This window comes from Curcuma longa, chromosome 11 (genome assembly GCF_044706935.1).
Source record: "Curcuma longa cultivar G26 ecotype Majalengka, Jawa Barat chromosome 11, ITB_CL_G26_1.1, whole genome shotgun sequence".
NCBI lineage: Eukaryota > Viridiplantae > Streptophyta > Magnoliopsida > Zingiberales > Zingiberaceae > Curcuma > Curcuma longa.
In genome coordinates this window covers 6,526,250-6,540,706 of record NC_133871.1, presented here as the reverse complement: position 1 = coordinate 6,540,706, position 14,457 = coordinate 6,526,250, and the positions used below count along the sequence as shown (strand labels likewise).

At 34.3% G+C, this 14,457-nt stretch overlaps 1 protein-coding gene across 2 annotated transcripts; it reads right to left on the bottom strand.

The window, feature by feature from the left end:
• Positions 1–30: 30 nt before the first annotated feature.
• LOC141841349 (uncharacterized) lies at positions 31–14,020 on the bottom strand. Of its 2 annotated transcripts, XR_012602795.1 has the most exons (13): positions 13,566–14,020; positions 13,400–13,475; positions 12,150–12,355; positions 11,934–12,020; positions 11,741–11,833; positions 5,929–6,083; positions 5,714–5,798; positions 5,539–5,625; positions 5,354–5,473; positions 3,880–3,981; positions 3,629–3,799; positions 3,474–3,555; positions 31–376 (listed from the first exon to the last, which is right to left on the bottom strand). XR_012602795.1 is itself a non-coding variant. In XM_074729507.1 (11 exons), exons 1-11 carry the CDS (start codon positions 13,908–13,910, stop codon positions 3,629–3,631), a joined length of 1,527 nt encoding a protein of 508 aa, XP_074585608.1. In that variant the 5' UTR covers positions 13,911–14,020; the 3' UTR covers positions 3,625–3,628. The 2 variants fall into 2 exon arrangements, 1 of the variants encoding a protein (XP_074585608.1); XM_074729507.1 differs by lacking the exons at positions 31–376; positions 3,474–3,555 and having other exon boundaries at positions 3,625–3,799.
• Positions 14,021–14,457: the final 437 nt, after the last annotated feature.

The following is a 14,457-nucleotide window of genomic DNA, read 5'->3' as shown; positions in this document are numbered from 1 at the left end:
ACCATGAACAAGCCCAGTTATCAGATGCAATTGAACGAACTAAATCAGTAGTGACTCTACCAATCTCACTTCAGACTAAGTGATTTCACAACACAATCGCAATTCTAGAAAGAAACAATAACAGGAAACCCCACTTATCTAAAACAATATGTACAAGGAATCAAATAATAGGATCCTTTAGTTATCCAAAACAGTATGCACATACGTAGCAGGAATAAGAAACCATATAGAAGAAGCATCTTTGCAAGTATAAAAAAAATGACTAACTTGTACAACACAGCTACTGCAATTGCCCCCACGACCTTAGAAATCAGTTGACTTTTCAATACAAGGAAATATTTACTGGCCACGAAACGTTATCAGATGAACATTCGCCCTGAAACAACAAAAAAAAAATCACAGGTTAAGCTTGGAACACCACACAGACAGATGGAACGGATTCGTGCATATTGCTTCAGATATGTAGTGAACTAGACTTGCTGATAGTACCTAAATTCTTTAAATAAAATACTACCAATATTAGTATCGGGCCAAGTAGAGATCCATTTACCAATAGAAATAAAACACACAAAATACAACAAAGATAATATACGATTAACAAACTAACAATTAACCATTTGTAACAATTTGTCTTACATGTATTGAACTGTTCCTATTATTAGTAATAGAATTCAAAAAATTTGTACCAGTCATCCATACATTGCCTTTGCCCTAAGCTGATTCAGAAAGAAAAGCCAATTTTTTCATAAATCGTGCAAAGCCTCTTTTTAGTAAGTTATAGCAGAAACCCTTATTTTAAAATCTATTTTCTCCCTAAATTACAGTGTTTAACAGTACAGTGGATTGCCCATGCATGCACAATCACAGATTTAATATCAAGTTTTGTGGTGAAAATACCCAACAATCGTTCATTCGGATAAGTTGAAATTGATAGAAAAATCTAAAAATATAACAATAAAATGAAATTTTTTTATGTATGTGATGACAAATAATATTAGATGTGTAATACAACAATCAAATTATTAATCATATTTTAGTTATTAGTAATATAATAATATGAAGTTAATATGGTACTATTTAACTACTATATTGCTGATGTTTAATATATCAAGTTAATAGTTCCGGTGTGTATAGTATTAATTATATTCCTTATTTATGTAGCAGTTTATTACTATTGTTGTCAGGTTAAGTGATTAGTTATTAACTAATTTAATTGAGATAATAGCATTATTAGTTAATCAGATTAAATCTGCCTTTAATACCTATGTCAAATTAGCAATTAATTAAATCTTTACCATAATATCAAAATCAACTAAATCTTCCACCTTTGACTGTGATGTTTCTTTCCTCCGCACCTCACAATTACATGTTTCTCCAAACTAGCAAGTCAGTCTTTCACAGCTCTCCTTTCTTGCACCCAATTGCATATTCTGAGAAAGATGGGATCTAATTTGTTAGTCTGCCATCTCTTATTCTACCATTTTATCCCCTTTCAGCCTTTTACCATTCCCTATTTTTGCAGATGAGTTGATATTGCTTCCGTGAGCAAGATACGGATGTATCTAATCTAATTTTGTAACAAATTGATCGGTTCACATCATTTCATCTAATTTCATTTGCTTTTGATGTCCTCCAGCTAAATTTACCATTTTTCTGATGTTTTCCTTGGCTCCTTCTTCAGTTATTTTGCATCTCCATGTTACTCAGATTCGAGTAAGAACATACATGGGTTTGGGTCTAGGTGTCTAACAAACTAACACATCTCATCTATCATCGTTGTTGTCATCAATCCAACTTCTCTTGGGTCCTCCATTGAGCTCTATGCAACTATGACTACCCTTACAAAGAAAATAAGATTAAGAATGTTTAGACAAGTGATAAACACAGCTCTGGTTATATCCTGGTTCATAGATTTTATGACTACCCTTACAATTTAACTTTGGTTATCTAACACAACTATTTCTAGATATTTTACATGTGATGAACAAAGATATTGAGTGTCCACTCAAAGTGTGAACACAAGTGTTGTTCCACATGGATATGAAACAACAACCAAATTTTATCCCACATGGATATGAAAGGCGTATCATCATATATCTACTAAGGTTCATAGGTTTAGACAATTTAACTTTGGTTATCTAACATAACTATTTCTAGTATATTTTACATGTGATGAACAAAGATATTGAGTGTCCACTCAAAGTGTGAACATCCAAGTGTTGTTGCACATGGATATGAAACAACAACCAAATTTTATCCCACATGGATATGAAAGGCGTAATTGGACATGAAATAATCATATTGAACATGTATTATTTTAATAGTAGAAGTACTCAAATTTCAATGTATCATATCATATTCTATAACAAATCTGAATGGTTAGTTATTTATTAAAGCATCATATCATGTTAGAATTTTTAATATAAATTAAGATTTGTTGTGAATCCATATCAAGATGGACCAAGAATATCACAAATCCTTGGCCAAATAGGGATCTGCCGCTGATACCCTGAAAATGTCCAACCGCAATCCGATATTTCTTATATTAACCTCGATAAAGCTACTGTCTTGGGGTGGTCAAGTTATAGGACATCTAATCGAGTAACATAACCACCAATAGGTTCTGGACCTTATTAGCTAGCAATAGAGATGCTATGGTCTCAACTATTGAAAGACTAATTTAATTTATGGTTCTCCTCATCCTAAACAGCACTGGGTTTGGATTAGCCTGTTGCATCAAGATGGATAAGGAATACTCCAAATCCTTGAAAATGTCCCATACTCCCACTAAAGTCCAATGTTTCTAATATTTTTGACTCCATAAAGATAGGACAATCTTAGAGTGGTCAAGTTGAAGGCCATGTAGCCTTAAAACATATCGATGAAGCAGAGGCAGGAAAAAGAGAGAAGCAGAGGTACATCATAAATGCATCATCAATTTGCAGTTGAAGATTAATAGTTACGACTTGTAACAATTGAAGTTCAGATAGGCATTGTATCCATAATTAGGTGAAAATTGTCTTGGAGAAAGATGGTTGAGACCTTGAATTTGTGATGTTGTCAATTTAATAAAGAAAACGTTTACCATAATTCACTAGTGGGGTGTCAGAACTATAATCTAATTGGTTTCAAGCTTTGCAATCATATCCCATTATGCTTAAGTTACCATTCAATTTTCCCCACCTATCTTTGAAGTTTGAACACACTTTACATATTCATATTCACTGCTCTATTGCATTAGCAAGACACCAGCATTTGCATATTAATCTTCAATTATTGCAAACTAATGTTTCCTAATTACCATCCTTAACCCCATCACATATTACAATTGATGAGCATCCCCATTATAACTAATATGAATCTATCAAGCATCATTGTATTTAGGAGAAATTGCAACTATTACGATATAATAGTCGAGCAGCTAATAAAGCATAATCCAAATATATTTAAAACTTCATTTTTTACAGGCTTACTCAGAAAGTTAAGTGTCTTAAACCAACTAGGTGATGCTGACTTGACACTCTTTAAGAGCTTTACTTATAATCTTCTTTATCCCTGAAAGGATTAGCTGCTTCTGAGTATGATTCAATATGATTGACTAATTTGGAATGGAAACGAGAGTAAATACCTAAATTTTCAACTGTGGCATAAAAGGAGCTGGACAAGGAGATATTGTGTCATCTGGTAATTCATGTATAAGACCATAAGTGGCCTGCAAACAAGCATGAATCATTTTTTTTTCTAATTTAACTAGTTGAACTGCAACTCGCTTCTTCGGATCCAGGTTGCAATCTGTCAACTGGTAATCAAAGGATACCAACTTGCTTATTAGTACATATTTGAATACTGTGAAATAAGTACTATCTGCAATGTCATTACCATATCTTCATCCTCAATCAAAGTTGTAGGGTAGGCTGCCAACCGAGCCTCAAAGTAGTTTACAAGTTGGTCAAGCACAGCTCTCTCCATGCATGGGCTTAGCTGTTGCAAGATAATAACTAAATGTTGTACAAACATGTACTCTGACACAAGTGATACAAGAGAACATTCCAAGCAGCGTCCATTAGTAAGAAAAAGAAATTGTGAACTTATCCAAGTATACATCATATCACCTTGATTGAACTAGCAAACAATCTAACCTTTTGGATTGACAACAAAAAAATAATGGAGTTGGACTTTCCAATTGTCACAACCAAGGATCAAAATAAGTACAATGAGAAACAACAAAGGCTTCATTCCATGTCTCAGAAATGGACCCAAAGAAACTGCACGATACAAAATCACAGTATTGGCTTAATTTGTCTTCATTTCTTTTTTCTGAGTGACTAGTCAGTCAATAATATTTCCTCATGGCATCCTTGTGACTACTCAATGTCTCATTTCAAATCAGGATATTTTGAATCTTTAGACACCAGGTTAGTAGACATATGAAAGTGTTCAGCATTTTTTGCTTTTAGAAATCTGCCTTGCCACTTGGTCAGTGCTCCATGCCAAAGTAGGAACACCTCAAGTGCTTGGATATCTCAAATAGACAACAAATGTTACTGCTTCCCAACATAGCAAAGCAGATCAACATCAATGGGTATAAGTTTAACCTTCTTAGAGACTAAATTTCTTGAAAAGATTGAGCCAATAAACTATTTAACAGTTTGACTCTCAGTTTAGATTCAATTGGTTAGTGCAGTCAAGACAGCTGGGGCCTCTTTTTCATAAGTTATGATCTACCAAATCTTTTTACACAAAATATAAAAACAATAATATGAACATATTAAAAGTTTAAAACGCTACCAAATCTCAAAAAGGGATGGGCTCAAGTCAGCCCAAATTGAACCATCCTTGGTCCATGCTAAAAAGAAAAAAGACACTTAAAATTACAAAATATATAGATATGATGAAACTAATAAACATAATTAAACTTAAGTAATAAATAATACATTATAAATATAAAATATTAAACAAAAAAATAACATTTACAGATACTAGATAAATAAAAAAATTCAAAAATAGGATAATCATGGGTTATTACATTTTTCAACAAAACACTAGAAAATCGCTTTCAGCATACTTTCACAAGCACAACCAAACATATATACAAGTCAACTGTCAAATAAATAAAAATCTTAACCACATAAATAAAGAAATTTTGATTATGTGATACATTGATTATAACCTAAATATTTAAGAATTAGTTTTTTTTGTTTCACAACTGTAAATAATAAATGATGAACAAGGCATATTCAAGTAATTGTTACAGCATCAGCACTTTCACAGTTAACAGAAAGGTCAAAATATCTGAGAAATCAAGAAATGCCAGTCTTCAAACTAAAAGAACCAAGTGGATAGACTAATGTACCAGACATGTAGGGCCTTGAGAAGAAATGACAGAGTGCATATCAGCTGCATTGGAAATGCAGCCTAATCTGAGGTATGGTAGCATCTCTAATATGGCTTCCTTTTCTCTACCTACATGGACCTGAAAAAAGAGGCAATCTTATATCTATTTGAAAATTTAGGAGTAAAAAAGCTCAGCTCTCATACAAGAAAAGTTTGGATAGATAGCTTTCCATTTCTCTGAGCAACCATTCTCTTTTCTTGGTATTGAGGATCTTCTGTATTTAAAGATGCCTGGAGTCCACATATGGAAGAAAGTTATACCAAATCGACTAAGCAAATGAGGTGCTAGTGAAGCGAGATGAGTCAATGTGAGATTCACCTCAATTAGTATACGGTCATAAGGATTGTCTTCATCAACAAAACCATAATTGAGAAGCAACCTAGAGTTCGGTTGGGGCCCACACCTATCAAATATAGTTGAGATATCTGTGAATATAACCTTGCAAATTTACAAAGAGAACACAGTAGAGCAATGGCTAGTTGGAAAAGGCATAACATCTACAATAAGTATAATTTTTAAAATAAAAAAATTACCATACAACAATAGGCTCTCCAGCTTTGTATGGGCAATCAACTACTAGTTGAACAGCAGTATCAGTAGCAGTTAACATTGCTTTACAGTTGCTCTTGTAAGCCAACAAAGGAGGTCCCAGAGGAACTAATGCAAACCTTCTGGCCAAAGTTACCTTCTGTTCTAAATGAAATAAACAAACAAGACAAGCAAAAAAGTCTGAAAATTTACCATTAAAAGAAAAAAACATATAACGTGATTTTGTAAGAAAAAACATATATATCTCTAACGTGACAACAGGAACTACAGGTAAATGCCAAGATAAATAGAATGAAAAATAAAAATAAGAAAATGTGTTTTGTAATATTCTTGATTTGCACTAATTATTATTTGTTTTGGTGTTGAGGCCTTCAACTAAATAACATAATTAACATTCATTTGGCTAAAATTTCATCAATTTGGAGGCAAATTGGGTAGATATGATTGAAGCAAGATCTGATCATAATAATATGTGGTTTGGGTTAAATCTTGGAGTTTTCTCTCTTTTTTTTTCAATTGGAAGTCGAACACCTCTTTTTATCCAGTGATTTCTTTCTTCTTTCCAAGTTGTGCACCCCTCCCCCCACCTTGGTCGACAACCTAGAGAACATCTCCCCTCTCCTCCCTTAATAGAGAACCATTCCATCCATCCCCCCCCCCCCCCTTCTCTCTCTCTCTCTTAGAGGAGATCCAATCCCGCCATCCCCCCCCCCACCCTTGGCTAGCGCAAGGGAGGGCTCTCTCTCTCTCTTAACCATGAGGAGAGATCCAAGAACAAAGCATTTGTGGCTTCTTGTGGAAGAGTTTTCCTCTTTGATTTAAGGTGAAAATCTACCCAATTTCTGTTTCTTTTGGATTGTAAAGAGGCTAGGATGATTTTGTGAGTTATTTCCTTCATTTATTTGGATAAACCTAGACAAAAATTATATTTTTGATGAAGTTGATGATATTGATTTTTTGAAGGAAAAGAGGTAGAAGGGATTCAGATCTTCTCGTGGTAAACCTCCCTGCAACTTTGCTCCTGAGAAGCATGAAAATCACGCTTGCTTGTTGGATTTGGCTATTATTTTATAGATTGAAATTTAGTAGAGGTTTTAAGTCATTTCAAAGGCTCAAATTGTACCTTTTTAGAGTAATTAATAGTGTAGGTGTTCTCCTTCGTTGAACTCAATTTTTATAAGAACCTTATGCATGAATCAAATAATAATCTCAAAGATTGTAGAAATCAAGTAGGGTATCCTAAATACTAAAAGAAGCCTAAAATGGTGTTTTTAAATTTAAAAAGGGGAAAAACAAAGGCTAGCATGAACAAGGTGTGTTGTGGCATGATTGTATTACCATGGAGTTCCATGCTAGATTAGGTTGTTTTCATATGGTTAAATTTGGGTGTTTTCTTTAATAACAGAATGTATAATGATCGTTACACTTCTATTCTTTTACATAATTTTGAGATTGTTTGATCCTTGTAGTGCTCGTATTGAAAATGTTAAAATTACCACTCTCTTGTAGAACGACTAATGTGTAGTATTTTCTTTACACACCTTGGCAATTCGACCAAAAAGGATAAAAGTGTGAACTAGGCTAATCCTTTTAAAAAGATTGGAATAAATATATATAAGATAACCACTACAGAAGGATAGAGGTGATACTTAACTATGTTTTATAGATGAGACTCAGATTCATTATTATGCTTGCTTATTTGTTGGTTGCATGACTTCTTATTAGTGGGTACATGTTTTATTCAATAAACAGAGTTTGTTATCTAAGGAAATTCATTCTAGATACTACAAGGTAATTAATAGGTTGACTCTTAGTTGTTGGATGGTCAAACAAATTGAGACAAACTTGATTCACTCATGGACACAAATTGGGTCAACCAAATTTCCATGTTTGATCGACCAAATTGGGTGTGTCGACCAAAGCTACTTTTTAGTCTACCCATGTTGGATTGTAACATTTTCTGTCAACTAAATTTGGGTTTGTGTGAATCAATACTGCCCAGATTTGAACATTGAAGTCTCTTGACGATCATATTTTGGATGTTGGTCAACACATTGATTTTTCGTCGATATAAATACCAAAAAAGAGCCATTCAGCCTTGTTTCAAGGTTTGTTTGGTAGATCATTTGGCAAAGAATGGTTACACAAAAAAATATGTAATCATCCTCCCTCTTATTCAAGTGTCAAAAAGGAACACCAAAAGGCTTAGGAAGCAAATGAAAAGTTTCATCTGTGGATTTTGTGGATAAGGTTCTTCTCATTAAGGGATAGATTCTTATCTATAGAGGAAGGGAGAGACATTTACTCATTTATACTCATTGCTTATGATTGATTTCAGAGTGGATCTAAAAGCAATTAGTTCTTATTGTCTTACACCATTTGCTAGGATGACATAGATAGGTCGTGAGAAATGAGAAAGCTCTTGATGGTTTGTTTGGGCAGAGGGTGTCTAGTTTTTTCTTGGTCTAGGATGACCTTCAAATCAAAGGGTTTAGGGTTTTTTCTTGGTCTAGGATGACCTTCAAATCAAAGGGATTAGGGTTTAGGGTTTAGGGTGTCTAGTTTTTTCTTGGTCTAGGATGACCTTCAAATCAAAGGGATGCTCAACTACAGAAAAGTCTAGTTGAGAGTGTTTCACTTAGTGCTCCATAGTGTACCATTGCAAGGAGGTCTAGCAATGTGTGATGCTTATTCTAGAGGATTACTTTATTACCTTATTTAAAAGCAGAGAGGGTTACTGGATTTGAAGACAGACCAAATTCATCATAGGTTATGGAGTAGAAGCAGAGTCTCTGAACCATATCAGATGCTTTGCTAGCTTGTGATGAATTGTCTTTTATTTCTGCTGCACATTGCACACTTTAATCTTGATTACACATGTACAACCTTATATTGAATATCGTGTTTGAGCTTTGTTATTTACAAGAATTGAAAAGAAAATATCAATATCTATTCTCCCACGTCCCACCCAGTAGTCGGAAAATCGTCGTTTCAACATATTATGCATGTAAATACATAAATGGTGGTTTTATATTGGGTTGTCCCTCACATTGGAGTGATCTTAGGAATTATCAATATGGCCTTCAGCATTTTATTGATTTCTTATAATGGGGATTAGTCCCCTATATTGGAGTGAGTTGTGCATTATCGATAAGAGGTTGAGTGCTTAAACCTAATTTATTTATGCTTTTTGGGGAACCTGTGGCCATTTATATGTATGTAATATTTATACTCCTAGATAATTATTATTGTTTCTTGATACTTAACCTGATACTTAGTTGCAAGAAATAATTATATAAATGTAATACAGTACTCTATTACTGATTGGAATAATTCCTACTTCTAACTGTTGAATATTTAGTAAGATATCAAATGAGAACGAAACTAATAATGTATATCTATTGTTGATTTCAATTATGTTGGATTCATGCATTTCTTTCTATTTGGTCCATTGGACTATTTGTGCTCACAACCCTTTGTTCTGGTCACCAAATTTCAGGTCAGTTAGGTCCTAGCATATCACTTAGAAGTGTTCCTATTATGCCTTTTCAGTTTAGTCTCTTATTTTAAAAAGACTTAAGTATTTTAAGAGAAATTTAATTAAAAATTTATATAATTAGAAAATTAAAAAGAATAGTACAAGTATTCATAATAATTAGATATTCTGCAACAAAATAATAATACTAAATTGCAACAATTACAATAGTTTATATTAAAATAATATGATAACATGGAAATAATATATAATTATTCAATGTTAAAACTATAATAAGGTTGAATCTTCTAGTTGATTCATACTTTTTAATTTTTATTTTAACAACTAAGGCCCATAAACCTGGAAAATGCTTTTGAGGGAAACAATTACCTTAACAAACAATGTCTATGACTACTCAACAAGGCCATGAAACAAAGGAATAATTCAAAATATGGCTACTAAATGGAAATAATTTCCATTGTGTGCTGTTCTTTCAAAAATGCACTTGATGTTTCCAATGCATGTCGGTATGGTTGTTTCATAAATATCCCAATACAAGATCATCAGTAAAATTAACCAATAAATGTAGAAAACATAACTGGGACAAAAATAATCAAATGCAAGGTCAAGGAAGTCGCCACCATGAGATTGTGGGAAACTTTGGAAGTTTCTGTTTGATAGCTGCTTCATAACTGCAGCAAAAATATGGTGAAAATAACCAAAAGCACTTCATCTATTTAACACCAGCTTTCATTTAATACATAGGGGCAGGAAAAGATGAAACAGTCACTACAGAGTCATCACTTTTTTCTCCTCTTGCAATCAGAAAGCCCCAAATTCTTGTAGGCTGCTCTCCCTTTATTGTGTCCCAAACACCACAATGCAGTGTAGTTATGATTAAAAAAAAACTGAAACAACAGCAGAAAACAAAAGGATCAACTGGGCTACTTATGAGGACCAAGTTGCTATTTGGATCATCCTAAGTTTGTTCACTCGGTCCACACAAACCTCCTTTGTAGTAATGATAGATATGTAATACTTATTTGGAGCAATTTGTCAAATTTGATGAGTGGAGTTGCAGTCGATTCTGTTTCAAGGCATATTTGATGCTATATTAATGGCTGATCCCTGCTGGAGTCTTTCACATTATTATGTAGAAGGCACTGCTTAGTTCTTGCCTTAGAACACTGTAAGGTTCTTTTTTGTTGCCACTGGTGATGGCTAATTTCTGCTACTGTGAAGTGCTGAACATAATGGTTTGTATTGGTGCTTCCTAAGAATGCATATGTAAAGAAAGTGTATATGTGAGCTACTGGAATGATTGATATTTTCTGCTGGTATGATGGCTGAATTGCCTATTGTAATTGGTTTTACAAGTGACGTTCAGTTGTGATTTTAAATCTTATATAGTGTTGGAAAGATTTTTTTGCGAGTTTGAATTGTATCTATCAGATACATAGATACATACTTTCCTTATAGTAGTATATGTTCTAACTTCCATTTTGTTAACAATAGAATTATTATTATTATTTTTTCTGTTGTTGTTTTAATATTTTTTTATTTTAACATATAAGTTATTGTTATAATATATTACAATAAATGATAAAATATTTATTAATGTAAAGTTATTAAGTAATGATACATTATTAAAATGTGGAAAGGGGGTTTTGAGGCTACTATTGGTCAAGAATGGTACTATCTTCTCTCTCGGTAGGTAATAACTTCTCCCAGTTGATATTGAGCAATAATGATGGATGAAGGGATTGGTTTAGCTAGTGGCAAAGAGGAAGCAACAGTAGGCCTGAGCAGTCAATCTTATGACTCATCTTGAGCAAAGATGAGGTTGATCCATTTAAGCTAGAATTCAAGTGAGCCACAAAGACCATCTCCCCTGTGTTCGCTCAAACTCAAGTTGCACTTGATGGGAAAATCAGCTATTTTTCACTAAATTAACCTAATTTTTTTTTAAAAATGATTCTATCTTTTTTTACTCACAATTTGACAAATAAAATGTGTGCAAACAACACACAACAAATACTAGTTTTGACACATTTAGTAATCAGTTAACAAAATAATGCAACCCATGGATTATTGGATGTCATGTCACCCATGGGCAAAAGAATTACTAGGTTCAGTGCATTGATTTTTACCCCACATGTGAATGGCAGTGCAACCAGTTTACATGGTAAGTGAACATAGTCCGTCACCTCATAAAAAATGTGCCCAACCAACCAGAAAGAATAATGTTGATAACAAATCATGCTTTGGTGGCAACTCAATGATCTACATCAGCAAAATAAAATTGAGTACAAAACAATTACCTGCAAATGAACAACACATGACTGTACTGCAACAAATGCCTGCTTGAAAATCTCAAATGGAAAAGCCTCTGTAGGGATGTCAAAGGGATATTGCTGTATCACACTAAAAAATTGTGAGAAAATGAAAGTTCATCAATAAGTTTTAAAAGATTAATTAGAACATTGCAGACTTGTCTGATTATTAAAATAAGACCTGAAAAAGTGATCCAGCCATGAACCAAACTGTGTCCAGCTCATTATACTCTCGCTTTATTCCATCTTCTCTTTCAAGAACTTCAGCCTGAATGGTTATTAATATGCAATCTATGTTTATAAATACTAATCTTTTAGCCTCAACAGGTTCTAAGCATATTCCCAGGTTAAAAGCAACATGTGTACAATTTCTGTCTATTGGCTGAATAGCAATTACCTTTGTGTGACTGCCATCTAAGTAGGCCAATTCAGATTCAGACCAAAGAAGAGGAGATTCCACGGCTAGCTGGCCTCTTCCTCGCTGGCGATCAAGTTCCCTGATGAATGGGTACCAGAATGACTTCTTTCCTTGCTTTTTCTCATACATGAGATATAGTGCTAAACAGGCTAATTCAGATAGCTTGTTTGTGGTCAATAATTCAGCTGAAAAATGCAAAGCAAATAAGTTAAAGCAGGTACAAGGAGCAGCCTTAACTGTATGAAGAACTTCACCAAATGTTTGACATGGGGCAGAAAAATCCCTCACAATGTAAGCTTCAATAACTAGAAAGAAACTAAAATCTGGTTCTCCATTATTGTTGTTTGTTGATCTGAGAGGTATTAGATTAATTCAGTTATTGGTCCAGTGGCTTTAGTCCTTCACTATTAGTAGGATTTTATCATGAGCCTATCCATGAAACACTTATCCCTTCATGAAGAAACACAATAGAAGATTTGCATATACTCAAGTTTTATATGGCATCAAAGCCACTCTTTTAGGGTTAGGATTCCAGAGAAGAGCTCGGATGCTTTTGAAGCCTAACTGCTACTCCCATCAATGATTGAGCAACACCTTCATAAGTTGACAAAGTAAAAAAAATACAAATTAACAAACTATCAGTATACTAATTAGACAGGTTTAGATAGTAAAATCTAAGATCGTTCAACATGGTCAACTAGAAGTTTGCTTCCCATTCACATTCTGTAAATCACTCCTGTATCTACTATACGTATGAGAACTAAAGTTTCACTCTCGTTGAAAATGTCATAATAATTTAACAACTATGAGTCATGCCCTCCACTTTCAAGATCAATGGAATAATCCACTTCCTATGATCAGCATTAAATGACCAGAAGTTTATTTATAAAAAAATTGTTAAGTAGCCTTGGTTTTGAATAGCTGACAGAACTTGGAGGCCAATATTTCATTCGATCTCGTTTTACATGAATCCATACAATATCCCACTGAAACAGGACACTGAGAGATCTAGCATTTCCTACATGCATGAGGTAAGAGTTCGTAGACTTAAGTGGAAGACAACAACATTGCGTGTAGAGTCACTTCCCTTCGGTTTTAGGTAAGTAGCATGGCTATGCATCTGCTTAAGCAATTCATTCTCAAGAAAAACATAAAGGTTCAATCTGCACAGAAGCGCTTACATAGTTGGAAGAAAGTCCAAAATCTACAAAATTATCTTGCGGACTCACCAATGGTTTCATTTCCCAAAACTCTATCCAGGGTCACCACTAATGAGTTTGGCACCGAAAATGCAAGATCACCCGCCTGCCGAGAAAAATCAAATATAACATGTATAAAAAGTGGGGAAGCTAACAAAGACGCCATAGGAGGTATAAACAACGCACAAAATCCTACCTGCAGATCCTCACTGGCCACGACGTAATGAATAGGGTGATGCTTCCCGTCATGCGAAGGTCTCTCCTTAAGGTCAACCTTGCACGGCGGTAATCCATGCTGGTGCAGCCAAGATTTCAGCTCCGCTCCCTCCGCCCTAACTTTGTCGGAGGGGAGTGCCTGCGAACTCCCCTCTGATCGAGCGACCAGAGTGTCGGCGCCACAGGCGAGGCAAGGCTTCTGCCGACGGCTGGCTACAAACGGGGCGCGTCGCCTCTGAACCCGGAAGGCGGGGAGTCGGGAGAGCCGCCGAGGGGAGAGAACTGGAGAGAATAAGCAGGGGGTCAGAAGGTGAGCAGCGCCCATGGCGCCGGTGGGATAGGAGAAGTTGCGGCTAGGGTTATTTTATGCGGGAGCGGAGCTCAGCGGAAATGGCAGAGCATCAGCCTGGTTGTACCTTGTAATCCTCTCTATCGTTCAGGCTATCTGAGCGTCGGGTGTCCTTGGATAACATTAAAATAAACGGATAAATATATTAAAAGCGTATTATTTTAATTTATTATTATAAGTGAATTCATTTGTATATTTTTTCCTTAATATATTCTTCTAGATGAATTTAAATCATCATTGTATTCTCATCAAATTTGAAGGGAAAAAAATGATCAATCCCAACAACACGACACACTTTTTTTTCTTTCAATTTTTTGTTTTTCTTTGTATTCAAATTTTTATCTAATGCTAGTTGAGAAACACTTTTCTACCATATATAAATCTTATAAAAAAATCTCAAAATAAATATATTTTAATCTTCCTAACTCTCACTTAGTTTTTTTTTTACCTTTTTCAAAAATTATCTAACAATTTTATCAAAACTAATACATGTACCTATTTTGGTATAAATTAAGAAAGAAAT